At 44.0% G+C, this 18059-nt stretch overlaps 1 protein-coding gene across 1 annotated transcript; it reads left to right on the top strand.

Annotated features, from left to right (window-relative positions):
- The first annotated feature begins 1900 nt into the window (after nt 1–1900).
- Nucleotides 1901–16905, top strand: HTRA1 (HtrA serine peptidase 1). Its single transcript, XM_010714877.1, has 8 exons — nt 1901–2037; nt 2357–2561; nt 11191–11385; nt 12062–12094; nt 12993–13107; nt 13231–13288; nt 14147–14242; nt 16196–16905. The coding sequence occupies exons 1-8, from the start codon at nt 1916–1918 to the stop codon at nt 16362–16364; spliced, it is 993 nt and encodes a 330-aa protein (XP_010713179.1). The 5' UTR covers nt 1901–1915; the 3' UTR covers nt 16365–16905.
- Nucleotides 16906–18059: the final 1154 nt, after the last annotated feature.

Below are 18059 nucleotides of genomic sequence, written 5' to 3' on the forward strand. Positions count from 1 at the left end.
CCCCCCCCCCCCCATCTGCGGCAGCTCTCTTTCCCAAGGGCAGGATGTGACCTTTAAATGCCTGCAGCATTGCAACGAGAAGGCAAAATGATTTTGGAAGCCGTGATCAAAAAGCGTATTGATGGATACGGCCGTGCCCCGTGGCGTTTTATCCCCACGTCACGTTAATCCAGTCTGATAATCTGTCTGAGCTTCTGTTTGATGGGAGCGAATGGATTCAAGCTCATTCTCAGCATGGTTCTCATTCCCCTACAGCCTCCCGAAACTCCAGTTTCCATTGCCAGCTTTATGATGCGGTTCTCCTGGGCGTTTCTAATAAAGAGAAATGTAAATCCTGTGGTGGGTAAGGTGTAGGCTAATCAGATTGCTAATCCTTCTGCCTTTCTGGTGCTAAATCCAAGGATCACCTCTTAAGCACGAGTCAGACGATGCTTTAGAGGAAAATAGGTGGGAGCACCGCTTTTCTGATCGGTGTTCTTGGATCGTTGAGCAGATTAACGTGTCCGAACTGTTAGTAGATGAGGTGGCTGCTGCTGTTGCTCGTTGATTGCATTGGAAGCAATTGAGGTGCTTCAGAGGGTGCGAATGGGCAGGTAGTGGTGAGTGGTTGGGTTGGGTTGAGCATCGTGCAGTGCCTGAGGGCAATAAATGGCAGCTGGTGTTACTGAGTCAGCTGAAACCTGGTTTTCACCCTGAAGCAAACCAGTATCTTGGTTAAGAGCACCAATGATTCGTTCCCAAGTTATTCCTCTGAAACTGAATTTTTCTTTTCTATCACCTAAGTAAAAATGTTCAGATTTATCTGGTTTGGTATCAACAGATAATGCAAGTGGTTTGGATATGGATAACAGGATGGTTTCAGAGCACAGTCCCATGTCTCCCAGGGTTCTGCAAATAAATCCTCCTGTTAAGCTGTCACGAGCACCTGCAGCATCCCCAAGCTGCTTACTGCTTTAATCTGCAGATTTAGGAGCCAAATGGCAGGGATGGACGGTGCAGCATGGCACGTAATGCTCATCTGGAAGTCACACAGATCACCTTTGTGCTTTATGTGTATCACAGAAAATGAGAGTGCTGATGACAACAGGGGATGTTCTTTCTTGCTTCTGTGGAAATGTGATATTTGGTGCTCCTTAGGGTGTCAGATTGCTGAGTTGCTCCCGGTTTATCATAAGTTCTCTCCCTGAACTGTGAGAAAGGGGAGATGCATCAGACCAGTGTGGTTTTTTCCAGAGTTTTTTAGACATCTGATGCTGCAGGCAGGTTTTCTGTTGGCTACAATAGGAGCTCAGCATCCAGTTGCTTTTGGAAATCCCAGTGACGTTTCTTGAATACTCGGTGACTATGGGCTTTTGTGTTCCAATACTGCCCAGGAATGCAAAGCTTTGTGGTCCCATTGTTTTCATGTGCGTATCTATTTTTATAGCTTTAGGGGTGGTTCCGTAGCTCTAAAGTCCATGGGATCTGCTCCTCCATGTGGCTGGTGGACTGAGGGCAACGCATGGAGCTTCTGTGTCTTTGTGCTTGGGAAGGGCTGGGCTTTGAGACTCACTGGGAGGCAACACAAACCTTGTACCCACCTTAAGCTTTCCCTGCTTTAGGCTTAGACAGGGATTAGGGCCTTATCACCTATGAGCTGGAGCAGGGGCTGCTCCATGCAGGGTGCTGCAGCCCGCAGACACCAGTTCAGCAGATCTGCAGCCCCACGGCCCAGCTGCGTGCACTGGAAATGAGAAGTTTGCATGGGGCTTTCTGTTGTAACAGCAGAGCTTGCTGTGCAAAAACCCAGAAGGGAAACTGCAGAGCAAGGCTTGTGCTGCAATTGACTTGTAAGGAAGGCAGAGAGACCCACACAGTGCTTTCAATTCAGGTGTTTTGCAATGATCCTTCTCCCGTCACTTGAAGAACTCATGACATGTGTTCTGTTTCTATTTCAGGCCAAGAACATCCTAATAGCCTGCGGCACAAGTACAACTTTATAGCAGATGTGGTGGAGAAGATCGCTCCTGCTGTGGTTCACATCGAGTTATTCCGCAAGTAAACACCATGCCCAGCTTGACTTTGTATTCCTGCAGGCAGCTGACTGTGAGACAGCAGCAAAGAGGGTTCTGAGCTGACAGATGTGTCATGCTGAAGAATTAGAAATAACTTAAGAGTCCTGGACAAAAAAAAAAAAGTATAAAAAAATCCCACTACAGTTTAAACTAATGCATGTGCATTGCATTATTAATGACAGAAAGTAACAGCAGATACTTTAAAGCATTAAAAATCTACCGTGTTCTTTTTGGCTGTGCACTGTTTGTGGTCCTGCAAGCTTTTGCAGAGATAAATGTTTGTTATTCCCTGTGTCTTTCAGACTTCCTTACTCCAAGAGGGAGATCCCTGTTGCCAGTGGCTCGGGCTTCATCGTCTCGGAGGATGGGCTGATAGTGACCAACGCACACGTGGTCACCAACAAGAACAGGGTGAAGGTGGAGCTGAAGAACGGGGAAACATACGAAGCTAAAATTAAAGACGTTGATGAGAAAGCTGACATTGCACTAATTAAAATAGATGCTCAGGTGAGTGAAGGCAGTGAGCAAGACACATTTTAGTCCCTCTTAGTTTCAGAAAAGAGGTTGTCCTGTTGCTAATTCATAGGAAAGAGCAGTGGTTTGGTGTTGAGTTTTGACAAATCTTGAAGCAAACGCGGTGGGCGTGCATTTCTTCAGCCACAACCTTGGCTTTGGTAGTGGTTTATCTTAGGACCTCTCTGTGTCATGCAAACAAGCACCTGGCACTTCAGTGTGCATCCTCAAAACAAGCAGCAGAAGCAGCACAGCTCGCTGGCTGATCTGCACGTGCTTTGCCAGTGCAGCTCTCCTGCTCTGAGAGGAGATGTGGGAGGATTCCCCTGTGGTTGGCAGAGATGGGAAGGTAGCTTTAGGAAGATAGGTTTGTGCCTCTGAAGGACGGCACCACACAGATGTAGATAGCAAAATGCAGAACTAGGAAATATCTTAAACATTCAAATTAAAGCCAACGTGGAAGGATGTTCTTCCCCTGCAGGTGGTTTTTTAGAAAGGTTGGAATGGAACTTCCCTCCCACAGTCTTCAGCAGTGTCAGACTTGTGGCTCTCAGTGCTGTTCTGCCTCCTGCAATAGCAGAACAGTTGTCACGTGGTTGTGCATATGGAGTGCACGGGGAATCTTGTGTAGAAACACTTCTGCATAGCACAGATGCATGTGATGGCTTGAGGTGCTGCTCGTATTGGTTTCCCTTCTTTGGGCTTCTAGTTAATGACCTCCAAAGCCGACGGGCAGTCATCTGTTGTTTGAAACACGTGACTCAGAACCACGTAGACCTTGCGGGGTTGTTTTAGTTCAGAGCTATTCCCCAGCGAGGCAGAAGTGTTTGTTCCAGAGTTTGTGGCTAAATGAGACGCCTGGTGCAGAACTCTTGGATGACCCAAGGGTTGCTCCCTCGCCACCTTTGTTGTTTAAAGGCTCTGTCAGGTTTTTCTTATTTAAAAGCTTCTTATCAACAACGTGGCCAAAAAAATTATCCTCAAAATATTTTCCTGCTTTGCTGAGGATTAAAGAAGTAATATGAAAGCGAGTTGCAGAGAAGGGAGTAGCTGTAACTCGGAGATAGAGGGGGAGGAGGCACTGAGCTGATGCAACACATTGTTTTGAGGCCATGAGGAGGGAGCAGGCATTGAGTTTTGTGTTATCTGACACCCTGAAAAAATCGCTCCAAAACTTCCCTGGCACTGCAATGCCTGATGGAAGAGCCTGAGTACATTTATTAAAAACTAATAAGCCTCACTTGTGCAAACAGTGAGCACTTAAGGACCCAGGGAAGCTTCTGCGGAGCAGCAGTGGGCGCAGCCCCAGGGAGAGCTGGGCGCCCGCAGCCTGGAGAGTGGTTGGAAAAAAGGGAAGGCAGGCAGATTTCGTGCCGATAGCGGAAAGCGCTGCTAAGCAGGACTGGAAATGGTGATTCTGGTTGGGCTTCGAGGTGACAGATACTCATCTGTTTTTCTTTCTTTTTTCTTTTTTTTTTTTTCTTTCTTAAAGAATTCTGCAGGTACGTAACGAAGTGATGATCACAGTCTTATTCCATCACTTGAGCTTTTGGATATAAGTGTGTCCTTCCTTTGAGAATGGCACATCAGGTCATTCTGCACGTGTTTATCATTCCAAGGTATAATCCTCTTCCAGTGTTCAGCCACAGAACAGACAAAAATAGATGATTCTGATCTGACAAGCAGTGTCTTTTAGAGGTATTATTTATACAGAATTCTCTGAATACAGCGTGCTGAGGATACAAGATGGTGTTTTTGGCTTGATGTATTGGCTTCTGAAGCAGCCAACATAGCGCATGCTTCAGATTGTGAGCATTGCAACCCAGCTCACTCATGCATGTTTGTAGATTCTCTTGGGGAACATTTTTTGTCTTGGAACCACCCAACACTACCTCAGCAGGAGATTTCTTGATGTGTTGGGGAGGGATCGACATGTTAACATTGCTATCTGTGATGGAAAGGATCGTTTGGAAGAGCTGATGCCTGGAGGTTGAGCTCCTGCAGAAGGAAGCGAGTGGGCTCTGCTGCCTTATTTGTGTGATGGCAACTGGGCACACCCATTTGGGCAGCAGGACTCTGCTCTAAATTGGTCAAAATATAACTTGACAGCCATAGTTTGTTGTGTGCTTGGCAAGCATCCTATCCGTTGTATGACTCCACCTGGTGTGCTGCTCCCCCGTTGGCCTGGGGGTTCTGAATTATTTGATGACTGAGGAAGTCAATGTGACAGTACAAATAACCCATTACAAGTCTAGATACAGCATGAAAGCCACCCCCAACAATTTTTGTGAAGTGAGAGGCGAAGTCTTTTTTGAACATATTATTTGAAAGTGACATCAAAGATGTCATTTTATTTTTTCTATTTTTCTGTGGCATGTTAAGGCAGGATCAGAAGGCTGAAGAATGCCTCTGTGGTCAGGAACTGAGCTGGGCCTGAAGTATGAGTTGAGACTGTTAGCTGGTGTTCCTAAAGCTGTTAAGATTTTGCAGCAGCTTGCACTGTATTTTTCTTTAAGCTGTGAACATCTGGCCAAGGACATCTCTAAAAGTAATTTGGTTTTGTTCAGTGGAGTAGGGAGTTAAAGAGGATGGTGAAATCCAGGCACCAGCAAGAGTAAACAGTTTCCCTGATGAAATTCTCATTTAAAAACATACCAAAGTCAGTGAGGAACTGGAATACTGGGATTGGTCTTCCAATTCTCAAAGAGATTTATTTTCACACTCTGTAAAAAGAGAAGTGGTATCCCTGGAGGTACCCACAGTCAGGTTGGATGGGTCTGGAGGCAGACATCTCATGGCAGGGGTGGACTGGAGCTCAATGATCTTTAAGGTCCCTTTTTACCAAAGCCATCCTATGATTTCTTGTGTCCATTGAAAACCACAGCAATTTGCTGAAGTCTTGAAAGTAGGAAGCATGTTGGGGACAGCTGCATTAAACCTGCAGGTGATGTGGCTTACAGTTGTGGGAACTATCCTTCCAAATGGGGACCTGTTTCACCCTGCAGATTTGCCTCCGCCCATGGGTTGGTCCCTATGAATGGCTCTTTTGGGGCATATCTTTGTTCTGCAAAATTAAAAACCAGTCGTGAGGCATTCGCCACTGACTGCCAAGGTATGAAAGCTTTCATTTCTCAGTGCAAGCAGATCTACGTGCTTCTATATTCCTAGAAAGGGTTTGGCACCCAAGCAATACAGCAGCGGGTTGGTGTTGCACCTCTGCTTTGTGGTCATGTTTCAGCTCTTTGCTCGTGCTTCTTTCCAACACTGTACTAACAGCCACTCGGTTCAGTGCTCTTAAGTCAACAGGACCTCCTGCCCTCACTGCTTTGGTGGTTTCGTGAGGCAATGCAGGCTCTGTATGGCTGTGGTCAGAGGGGATTTGCCTCTCTCCCTGTGTGTACACACTGCAGGAAGCTGGGAAGCAAGTGTTCCTGTTTACGTATCAGTATTCTAATAGCTCGCATTTTTAGAAACCAAACTACTTGAATTCCAGATGTCAGTGGCTTTTCTCCAATTCGTTTTGACTTGGAAATCTGTCACTGGATATTGCATTGCTTCCTCTTGAGTCTCCCTCAAGGAAGCCCTCATCTTTGTTGCAGAAGCATTTGGGACCTGTGGAAATGGGACAGCATGGGAAAGGCTTGGGTGTGAGCTCCATGTGCTCCTTGGGTTGGGTGCCAGCACGGGGGTGGTTGTCTGCCCTGTGCCCCTCTCTTACCCCTGAATTAGCTTCTTTTACTATTATTTCTTTCTTAAGAGCAGAGGATGTTGTCATGTGCTTCCCTCCCCACATGTTGAAAACTGCCTTTGCAAGGGGCAGAGCTTTCATCCTTACTACGTTTTATTTCAAGGGAGAGCAGCAGTGCCTTGCCAGGCCATTGAAGTCCCAGAGACATGGCAAGACAGCGTTTGCCCTTTTTTTCCTGCAAGCTTCCCATGCTCCATATTTAGATAAAGAAACTCAGTTTTGTTTTTCTAACTGTCGATGAAATACTTTTGGAGACTTGTAATGTGTTCAGTTGGGGTTTTTCGTTTTCTTTGGCATTTGGTCAAATAGCTCCAAGATCGTAGATGACACTCTACATTTTCATAAGCTCAAGGCCTGTGTTTTTGTTTTGTCATAGCGTATTCTGGAAGTTAAATAGTTCTGTTAATGAGAGCAGAATACAGTTCCCAGTGAAGCCGCATGCTTTGCCAGGGTTGCTTACAGTTGAATTAGAGCACCACAACAAACATCTGCTTCTTTTCTACCTAAACGTGGAAAGCGTGAAGGCAATCTGTCACTCCTTAGCAGAAATAGAGCCCAGAACATTTGTCTCCTTTTCACTGCTTTTGAACTGTGAACTGTTCACATCCCTGATGCAAGGAGATGGTTGTGCAGAGATGGGATTTGCTTTTGTTCAGTGCCAATGTAGAGGTGGATTCACACGTTTTGTGGATGGAAGGCTTCCAACTAAACACTCACTGATGACTGACACTACTGGTGGCTGTCCTCTGCCCAAATCCAGCTCTGCTGCTGTCCCTGGTGAACATTTGGCTGTGTTTTGCTCTTCAGCACATGCAATGGCTGCATTTTGGTGCTGGATGAAGCCACATCTCGTGGGAGTTCTGTTTACCCAAGGCTTGAGTCAAAACCCTATATTAAAATGTGTGGAGCACTTCGGGATGAGAGAGGCTTAAAATATTAGCGCTAATTAATGGCTCCCTCTCCGGCTGGGTGTAAACAGTGAGTCATGTGCCACTTATGGGTTTGCATGTTTAGTCCTATTTCTGTGCGCTTGCAGATTTGCCTGGTTGAGTCAATGCTGATCAGCAGGCGCCTGAGGGTTAATCTAATGAAAGATGGAGGGAGAGCAAGCAAGTTATGTGTTGCCCAAGGTCATGGAATGAGTCACTGGGAAAGCTGGGTTTAGGTGCTGGGTGCTTCTGGCTCTGTGTTCGTGCACTGCAGGGCATGCTGGTTGGCCTATGTTTTTAATTAACTGCTGTTGCAAATCCGTAGCTGAGTGAAGACAATTATGACTTGCAGCTGCATCATGCTGTTAAGGAGCAAGCTCACGAATTTAAAACCATTGGAATATATGTTATATAGATGTAGATATATTCGTCGTAACCAGTTCTCCCTGATGTGTACTTACAGAAGTGCTGATGGGAATATTTACATGCAGTGCTGTTATTTTTGCAGAGAGCATGATAAGATGATGTTTGGAAGGACAACAGGTAATGGCTTCCAGTTGTGCCAGGGGAGGTTCGGGTTGGATATTAGGAAAAATCTCTTATCAGAAAGAGCAGTGATGCAGTGGCACAGCTGCACAGGGAGCAGTGGGGTCACCATCCCTGGAGGTGTTCCAGAGCTGTGGGGATGTGGCATTGAGGGACGTGGGCAGTGGGCATGGTGGGGATGGTTGGGGCTGGGCTTGGAGATCTGAGAAGTCTTTTCCAGCCTTCGTGATTCTGTGATTCTGTGAAAACCTGTGTGAGTCCCTCTGTCTTTCCTTTAGCATGGAGACTCCTGGGTCCTGTAGCTCTTTATGAAGCGTGCTCAGCATCCTCCTTGTTCTTTTGGCGTGCTGGCATGGGGCTATGAAACAGGAAATAATTCTGTTGCATTGGTGAACACAGTACGGCAAACCAACTGCGTTAAAAACACTTGCAGTTAACTTGGCATAATGCATTTTTACATTAGGCGACGTCGCCTTTAGAAACATGCTGCATAGAGGGCACATTTTCCACAGCTGAATGTCACAACGTGCAGAGCAGGGCAGTTTTTGCAGTAGATTTTTGCTGCTAGCAGACGAAAGGTTAGCCCCAACTCTTTCCAGAAGGCGTGCTGAATCACACAGATGGCCCACGCCAATCCGTGCAGCGCTGGGCTTTGAACTGAGGCCTGACTAGTATAGGCACAGGCTTGAAAACTCAGCACAATAAGAAATAATTGTGTTAGTCAGAGACTGCTCCGTGTTTTGCCTTTCTGCTGCCAAACGCGACTTTGGCTTTCTGACTGTTTTTGTAACTGAGAAAGATTGTATAAATCTTAACTCTGCGTGCGAGCAATCTGGTGTCTCTGTTAATGAAAGAGATTTTTTTTCATAGTCCCTTGTCTGTTTCATTTACTGATTAAATGCCCTCCTTCTTTATAAAGCATCTGCTTTCTGTGCATTGGCCGCTTGTCTTTTTTTGTTTCCAAAGCAGTGCCAGAAAGAGATGCACTTCTGGATCAACAGCATCTTGAAAACACGTGCTACGTCAGCTTAATAGCATCTGGAGGCAAGGAAGGGCCAGGGTGCTCCCTCTGTGCAAACAATACCCATATGGAGCTGTGTGCTTCCAGCACAGCTCGTGCTGCTGCTGTCCTGTGCTAGGGGAGTCAGGGCTGTGCTCTGAGGTTATGAACTGCTCAGCACAGCTGACCTGGGATGGTGCTGCTTGGTTGCAAATTTGGGATTGCTCTCTCCTTTATTGCATTGCCTGTTCTGTTGCTCTCCCCAGTGATTCTGTTTAACAAGCAGCTGGCTAATTATTTCTTGTCATCTCGAGACCGAGAGATGGAGTTTCTGTAGAGCATCTGATCTTTTCTGGGGTTTGGCAATGGGCTTTATTAAAACAGTATGTTCATCTGAGCATAGTGGTGCTGGCGGAGTTGTAACGCAGTTGGATAAAAGATGTTCAGAATGAAGCTGGTTGAATCTTGCAGCTGTAACTCCTGTCTTTGTGGCAGCACATAGTGACACAACTGCTGTCTCCTGTTTTTACTTTTGGACACTGCATCTCCTCGGACACTTGACATGAAACCAGAGGTGACAAATACAAAGCGATGTGCGTTTGGTTCAGTTTTGCTCAGTGGATTTTTGTCCCTGTGGGTGATTTATTGGTACAGTCTTTAAAGCTGCTGATGACAAAAATTGACTGACGAGCTAGCTCTTGTTTTCCAAATCAAACACGTAATATTTTCTCTCTTTTGTCAAAGTGTAGCTGTGATTCAGCTTTTATCAACTTCTAAAGCAAAGTTATCACTAACTTGGGCGACGTACAAATACTAAATGCTGCCTTGCCTTCTTGCTCTGTAAGCATACAGTCTGCTTTTATAATCCCCTCTACTTTAGGCATGTAAGTTGCATGCTTTGGGACAAACACGGGCTAAAAAGGCAACCTGCTGGCTTCCAGTAAGAGATCAATGGCAGCAAGAGCGATTATTAAGCCAATTTTTACCTTCATTTTAGGGACAAAGCTCAGGAATACCTTAAAGATACCTTTAATATTAAAACTGTATATGTTACCCATTTCTTGGAAACTGGTTTAAGTTAATCCATAGATGGGGCATCCACTGCATCTAGAATGAGTCACCTATTTTGGAAGTTTGTATTAATGCCTTTTTTTTTTTTTTTTTTTTTTTTTTGGAGGCTGAGATTGTTGTGCAAAGGAAAGGATTTTTCAGTTGGATGGGCGTGGAGAAAACCTATCTTTAAGTTAGGTTTACCAAGCAAAAGATCTGTCTTGGGAGATTTGTTTTCATTTAGGGTTTAGTACCTCTCTAATACTGCAAGATGCTTAAACTGAAGCCTCAAGTGATGCACGTCCTAATCCACTGATAATGATGGAAACGATCTGGTGCCGTGGTTAAGTACCTGGAAATGGTCGGGATCATTTAGACAAAGGGTTAAACATGAAAGAGTTAAAAACATGTAACATCGTTGAAAGAGTGTAGGCTGACTTTTAAAAACACGAAGCAAACCCAAGGCACGTTGTGCAGGCGGATGATACATCAATGCAAAGCATTTCTTTGAAACACGTTCAGAATGCCCTTAATTACTCTGTGAGCAGGAGGCCTGGGGGACTTCCCTGCCATTATCAGTAGGTCTCTGGGGACGTTACTGGTCTTGTTTGAACCACCTGCTGTCCATCCTCTTCAGATGTCCTGGAGAAACGATGCTGAGTTTATCCCCTGAATTGACAAGGGTGTTGGGTCCAACCATTGCTTTTTAATTTCTTTCTTTTTTAATTGCTGTAATTGCTGTGTTGATGCTGGGTTTAGGAATGTTTTCTGTCTCAGGGGGAAAATGTTTAATTGTGCGATAGTTTATGTTTAGAGATAAGATCTTGAAAGGAAAGAACGGCATCCCTTACTGTCATAAAAAGAAAAATACTCGGAAGTCCTTAAATCCTCACATCTTCAGAAGACACCTAGATACGTGGGAGGCAATCCAGTTGTCTACTGAACAATAGATGAAACGTTAGCTCGTGTCTTATGGGAATGTGAAATGCTTTTAACTACACACGTGTTTGTTTGATACACTCTGGCTGTTGCTTTCATGACTCCCTTTAGAATTCACTCTTAAGGAATATATTATTTTTACATCAACAGCTGTTGGCTAATTACTTCAAGAAGCTGTTGGGAACAACTCTTTCCTGGTATCACCAAATGTTTGCTTTGTACAGCAGTAGACAAATATTCCTTTGGTCTTCATTTGTTTTTGATTTAATGGGTACCTGTTGTGGAAAAAGCATCCTTCCAGTGTTGTTTTTTTTCTTCTACTCCATTAAAGAACAGTTCTGTTCTACCTGCATAGCAATGTCCTAACAACGTATGAAGTTTCTTTTTTTCTTAATTTATTTCCATTTGTAGGGTAAATTGCCAGTCCTTCTGCTTGGTCAGTCTGGAGACTTGAGGCCAGGAGAGTTTGTGGTTGCCATTGGAAGTCCATTTTCGCTCCAAAACACAGTGACAACAGGGATTGTCAGCACCACACAGCGCGGAGGGAAGGAGCTGGGGCTCCGCAACTCCGATATGGACTACATTCAGACGGATGCCATCATCAATGTAGGTCCTGCCTTGAGCCTCGGCCCGTTGGGCTCTCAGATTTCTGGAATAGTTGCTTTGAAAGTTCCTCCAGTAATGCAGTTCATAAGTACAGTGAGCATGGCTGGCTTTTCTTTCATCCTCGCAAATGTGGACATCTGCAGTGCAGCAGTGCCTGATTGTTATTAAACCAAACCCCAAAGGTACCACACCAAGTCCAATGGCTGCCTTCCCTTCAGCTTCTTACAGCTTGCAAGGGAGGAGGCAGCATTCTCTGCTGAACAAGTATCTTCTCAAAATCTGTCATGCTCTCTAGAAAGAAGCCACACTTAGCTTAAGAACTCAAGTTTGTTTCTGCATTAAGGCGAAACAATAGTTTTTGTCTACTGTTGGCCTTGTAGGGGATCTTTTCTTGCAGCTCCCAAGTGTTCTATGCTGCTAGTGCATTACTATTAAAACTAATGAGAAGCCCCAGCTTCCTTAGGTTACCCTGGCAAGAGAAGGAGGATTGAAGTGTTTGCAAAAAAGGGGGGTGTTAAGTGCATGTTAAGCAATAGTTTGGATTTGTAAGTTGCTTATCTTTAATAGCTAATGGAAAAAATTGCTATGAAAACATTTCAAAAAATTTCTTGAACATTTTGCTCACTATGAATTAAAAGGTGGATATTAAATATGCTCTTTCCACATTTGTTTGCAGTATGGAAACTCCGGAGGACCCTTAGTAAACCTGGTAAGAGTTTTTGTTGGCTTAGTGTGAAACCTGTCACTTTCTGGTCTGAAAACAAAAACAAGTGCACCACAAGTGTGATTCAGAGCTTTTGATATTTGCCCGACTACACAAAATTCACATGGCTCTTACTAATCACTTGTCTGTGTTTTTGTTGTCAAATCACAAACTACACCACGATTTCAATATTTAGGTGTTTACACTTTGCATAGTTTGGGGTATTTGTAATGCCCAAGTAATTTGCCTGTACTTTGCAAGAAAAGTAGGAAGAGCATTTTAAATGTGAGGTGTTTGCACTTGGTGCAAAACCAGCTGGCCGTGCAGGAGCTCTGTCAGCCCCAGATGGGGAGAAAATGCTTTTCAGAGGTTCTGTGTTGGAAACTTGGCAACTTTTTTCTACTCGACTTGCAAAAAAACTGCAGCACTAGTAAGCTGCCATTTAAAAATTGTGGTTGGATAGTTAGCTCTTTCAATCCAGAGCCTTTTTCTGTCTCAGCCCCAGCACGTCAGTGCTTGCTAATGGGAAACCCACTGGCTCTGCTGGTACACCTCTGCTTGGGATGAAATCCTCTTTTGGCATGGAATGCTTTTCCGCGTGAGAGCTTTTCCAGGAGCCACGCTGCTGGGAAGAGCTTTTGGTTTTCAAAAACTTGCTGAATACTTTTCATATCAGTAGGTGAGTCAGAGAAATGGGACGAAATTGTGGTTAGAATTGATTGTCTTCAGAGTCTTTTCCAACCTGAGCAATTCTATGATTCTATGAAAGGGAACTTCAGAAGACTGAAGACCAGCTACAGAATTGTTTTGCACCTTTGTCTTTGTGATTGCTCAGAAGAAATAATGCCTTTCACTTTGAGATGTAGATTTCACCTTTGCTAACAATGATTTCTAATTTCCCCAGGATGGTGAAGTCATTGGAATTAACACACTGAAAGTTACGGCTGGGATCTCATTTGCTATTCCATCTGATAAAATCAAGAAATTCCTAACTGAATCCCATGACAGACAAGCTAAAGGTAATGTACTTCACTGCTGTTAAAGCGATAGATGTAATACTGGTGATCCAACAGAGAGCCAACAGCCCCCAAGGCTCTCTTTTTGATAAAGTAATTGATAAAGACCTGTTTTACTTCTTGTAGGAAAAGCTATAACCAAAAAGAAATACATTGGCATACGAATGATGTCACTAACTCCTAGGTAAGTAAAAGTAGAAAAATAGTTTTTATCCTGCTGAACTGAGGTCATTTCATATGGGTTTGGATCAAGCTAACAATCTACAGGAAGGGGCAGAAGAGTGCTGGTGCCAAGTCTCCCAGTTTCTGCTGCCTTCTCTTGCTGCATCTATTACACAGTTGGACTCTCCTATGGGCTCTTGTATGAACTGTTGTCCAGCAACTCCCTGCCTTTTGATTTTTTCCCTTAGCACTTCAGAAAAGAAGATGCAGCAATTGTTAATTTGTGCTGGGGCTCAACTGCTATTGCTGCCATCTATCCTGCACTGTCATCGTGGTCGAGGATCATAGCAGCTCCATGCATAGCTTCATTTGTATGGAATGATTTTGACTAAGATACCTTAATGTGAAATGAAGCTTTTGTGTAGACTTGCTTTTTCAAACTCAAACCAGAAAAAAGCAAGTTATGTTAATAGGAATGGTCAACAAACACTTTGTGCTAGGCTACAGTATATGGAATGCTATTACTTTCTGTAGTAGAACAAGCAAGCAGTTTGCATTTCAGTATGCCTAAGGATCAGCAGTGTGACAAAGCACTGAAAACTGAAGGGTTTTTTTAGGTGTTCTGAATCTTCTAGGACTAAAGTCCAAGTTTTTAAAAAAGCTGGTCTTTTCTGCTGACAGAAATAAGCAGTAAAGGCCATTTGCATGGAAAAGTGTAATAACTCTTGATATACTTTTAAGGGTTAAAATGAATTGTGAGGTGTCACATCAAAATGTGTGTGTAAAATATCCCAGCTGGTAAATGTTAACTGAATAAAAATCCATGGTTTTCTCCCCCATGTTGGCACAATATTCTTATGGACGCTTCTTCATTTTCCAGCAAAGCTAGAGAGCTGAAAGATCGCCATAAAGACTTTCCTGACGTTGTCTCTGGGGCCTATGTTATTGATGTAATTCCAGAAACACCAGCTGAAGCGTAAGTTGGAGTGCTTTTTTCTCAAAACCACTGCCACTGTCTGAAGGAATGTTCCGTGCTTAGCTGGCTATCCTGGTTAAGCTAAATGAACAGAATTGTGACCATCTGATAGCTATTAGGTTGTCAGCTTGAAATCAGTTTGTGGTTTTTGTTTGTTCCCTGATCAGCAATAATGTACATGTGCCAGCACGCTGCTGCAAAGCCCTGTCAGAGTTCCCAGCTGAAAGGGCAAGGAGTCAGAGAGCATGATAGCTCACTGTTCTTTTTCTCAGCCATCAATTCCAAGACCTCTGCTGTACCAATGCCAGGGCTGAGTAGGAGCTGATGGCTCCTGCAGCCCTGCAGGTCACTGCTGTGTGAGGGCAAGGGGGGAGATTTTGCTCCTGCCTTGCAAGGATGTGGCTGACTTATCCCAGGCACTTCTGTGCTTGCTAATGGCAAACCCAATGGCTCTCCTGGTGCACCTCTGTTTGGGGTGAGATCCTCTTTTGGCATGGAACATTCCTCTCCGTGAAGCCTTTCCAGGAGCCACACTGCTGGGAAGAGCTTTTGGGTTTGGCCAGCTGATATTTTCCTCAGTGTTACTCAGCACTGCTCAGAACCTCAAAGGCTGCTCGGTGCCATCCTTCACGGGGTGCCTTGCTGAAGGCTTCCAGTCAGTGGGACTGGGCTGGCTGGCTCATGCTGGCAGCACCCACCATCTGGAGTCTGGTTAATATGAAATCGCTCAGTAATCTGGAGCAGGAAATAGGAAACATTGTCCATTTTCTGAAACTGGAGGTCGTTTAAGAAAGACATAAATTTGTGGCAGCAGAGAAGCAAATGTAGCACCGAAGGTGTGGGCAGAAAGCTGCTCGGTGCCACTGTATTTTATCACAAGAGGATGGTTGGATGATCCCTGTTTTGTCAATACAAGATGCAACATTAGCTGTCTAGCTTTTTTTTTTTAATTATTGCTGCTTTGTGTAGAGAATTCCTCTTAGCAATGTTGATTATGCAGGATACCAGTGCTTGTCTATAATGTGAACCAAAACTTCTGCTGGCTGTTTGCTCCATTATGAATAACACGTACCAACTGCCCTGATGCGCAGGTCCAAATTGAAGGTGCAAAAAAAAAACATTGCAGCAATAACAATAGTTAGCAGAGGGTGAGAGTAGGATGTTAGGTTGAAAACAATGAGGTAGCAAAGCCTTGTAATTTGAAGGCAAACTCGAGACGCTCCACTTGGACAGATGTTCAGGGGAATCTGCAGCAGCTTACATGGGATTTGAGTCAAGAGCCTACCGGCGTGAGGCACTCAGGGGTGGATTTTCTGGGGAAAATGCTGAAAGTCAAAGCTAAAAGTAGGCAACCAGATTTGTTAGCAGGCTGACAACGTTGGCCAAGGCATCCTGCTTACAAGAGGCTCTCATGTAAGGCATTTTCTGCGGGCGGAAGAGGCCTATGACTGGTCTGTGGTTTTGCGAAAACGGATTATGCTGAAGGGCTGAATCATGTCTGATCTGGTTTCTTGGTTAATATTTCCGTGAGTTGGAGCCAGATTGTTGTGCAAGACCAGGCAAGAAGACACTGTGGTTGATGGTATCCCTCAGCACCCCGATTGTTGGTTCCTGTAGCAGTCTGGGCAGCCCTGGGCAGAGGAGCCACGCTGGGCCGGTCCCATTTGGTTGGTGTCTGTCTGGTGGTTGGGTCTGGCTTCTATAGGCACTCAGGCACTTCTGGTGACTGAGCTAGATCTGTGTATGTTTAAAATATGAAGGTAGGATGAATGGCTGCCAAGCGGTGTGCACCGCTACATAAATTGTTTGCTTTTTGGGGGCCTGCTGTGCCTCTGTCCAACTGCTGTCAGGTGGGAAATTGGAAATATCCAGTGCCTTTTGGTTTTGCTCAAAAGTACAGCGAGGATAATGAAATGACCGTAATAGTAATTCGTTGTTCCTTTGTCTTTTCAGTGGTGGCCTGAAGGACAATGATGTGATTATAAGCATCAATGGACAGTCGATAACTTCAGCCTCTGATGTCAGTGACATTATTAAAAAGGACAGTACTTTGAACATGGTTGTTCGCAGGGGTAACGAAGATGTTATGTTAACAGTAATTCCTGAAGAAATTGATCCCTAACCAGAAACATGAGCTGGATTTCATGTTTTCTTTTAACAGCATTGGACTGCTTATATTCTCTCTGTGCTGGTACAGGAAACGTTAGACTTCTGACCAACGTTCTGCTTCTTCAGCGGATTAGTATTGGCCAACAGAATAACTTCTAATAGGTTTAAGGTGCAAAGATCCGTGTAATTTCACATACTCCAGACGATAATTTTTCCTTCTGTATTATATATGCAATGTATTCTTTACTGGCTATTACATTCCCCGCTTAACAAATCGACATTTGCTTCCCTGTGTTGAATAGATTTACCATTATTTCCACTAAGATTTAAACAAAACCCACGCACGCAGTGTGTGCTGTGGTATTCAGGTATTTATAGGTTAGCTGTGTTTTAACTGGAAATGCCATTGTAAAGGAGTAGTTGGTTTAAAGTAAAACACAACTGGGTAAAAAGTTTGGTTTATAAACACAGATATCCCAACCGAAATAACCCCTTGAGAGCAGGATTTTAATATTATGATATTTTCCTAGTGTTATTAAAAGACTTCAACAGTACTTTTTGTGAGTGATTCATTTCGCATCTCCCTATGGAGCGTTCTGTCTTTGAACAGCACATCTGCCTTAAAGGATGTTCTCGTTTTAATCATCATAAAGCAAAATGCTTCTTGGTATGTGTTTCATGTTGGCTCTCTAATGTTGCCTGTCTTCCATATGTTAGCTTGTTTTCCTTATTTGGTTTTCATTATGACTCGAATGCTGCCTGAAACAGCGTTTGCCTATTGCATTAATTGTACTCACAGAGCATCTCTCAGATGGTGGATGTCTGTAAGCTTTGTAGATCTGGCTGCCCTGAGACACTTAAAAACAAGCTCCTCTGTTAACAGTCTGATTGCTGGTGTGTGTTTGGTAAGAACTGGTTTTGAGTAGGGTACCGGGCATTATTCTAACATAAAAACTAAATCTGTATTTTTGGATGCCCTTGAGGCCTGAGAGGTGAAAGGGGTAATCTTGCTGTCAAGGTGATCAGTTAAATTAAATCATGGCATAATTACTCGTGGGTAAACAACGGGATAAGCAGCTTTTCCTTTCCCTGTTGAAATACGCATTTCAGAGAATAAATGTGAGGTCAGCCTACAACTTTCAGTGACTGCCATTCCTAAACATTCTCTTCTTTTTTTAAAACTACTTCTTAATGAAACTCTTCAGCTTTGTTGCTGGTAAATTCCACAGGCCAGTACCTGCCCAGGCTCACCTGGATTACAGTGGGCAGTTGCATGGAGTTCGCTCACTGTGGAAAAATGCACATGCCCAAAGCCTGCAGCACTTCCTAGCATCTCTGACACAAAGTAGAACACCTTGCAGAGCTGTTTTTTTTTTGTTGTTTTTCTTTTTTTTCCAAATATGTTTGCAGTGGATGTTCGTTTTATCGACGTCGATTAATGTTTGAGATTTCTGTTGAAGTCATGTATTTTGCAGACGTTCTGTAGTGTGCCGTGTAGTCACAAATAACTCTCAGCAAAAGCAAGTTAAAAACTCCCACCTACCTTCCCCACTCCACTAGCCAGTCTAAAACTCCAAAGCCCTGAAGCTGGGAAGTTATTTCAAACAAGTTATCAGCCTTTTTTTATTTCAAAGCAAGTGTTTGCATCGTTTACAAAGTGGGTTGATTCTCTGTTCCTAGTGGTGGTGTTCTCTCAATAGGAATCCCC

Source organism: Meleagris gallopavo, chromosome 8 (assembly GCF_000146605.3).
Source record: "Meleagris gallopavo isolate NT-WF06-2002-E0010 breed Aviagen turkey brand Nicholas breeding stock chromosome 8, Turkey_5.1, whole genome shotgun sequence".
Taxonomy (NCBI): domain Eukaryota; kingdom Metazoa; phylum Chordata; class Aves; order Galliformes; family Phasianidae; genus Meleagris; species Meleagris gallopavo.

Excerpts from the sequence above, each read along its gene's own strand:
- HTRA1 (XM_010714877.1), top strand. The coding sequence starts at position 1,916 with ATGTGTTCTGTTTCTATTTCAGGCCAAGAACATCCTAATAGCCTGCGG. Across the intron at positions 13,108-13,230 it reads CCATGACAGACAAGCTAAAG|GAAAAGCTATAACCAAAAAG; the intron begins GTAATGTACTTC and ends TACTTCTTGTAG. Across the intron at positions 13,289-14,146 it reads ATGATGTCACTAACTCCTAG|CAAAGCTAGAGAGCTGAAAG; the intron begins GTAAGTAAAAGT and ends TTCATTTTCCAG.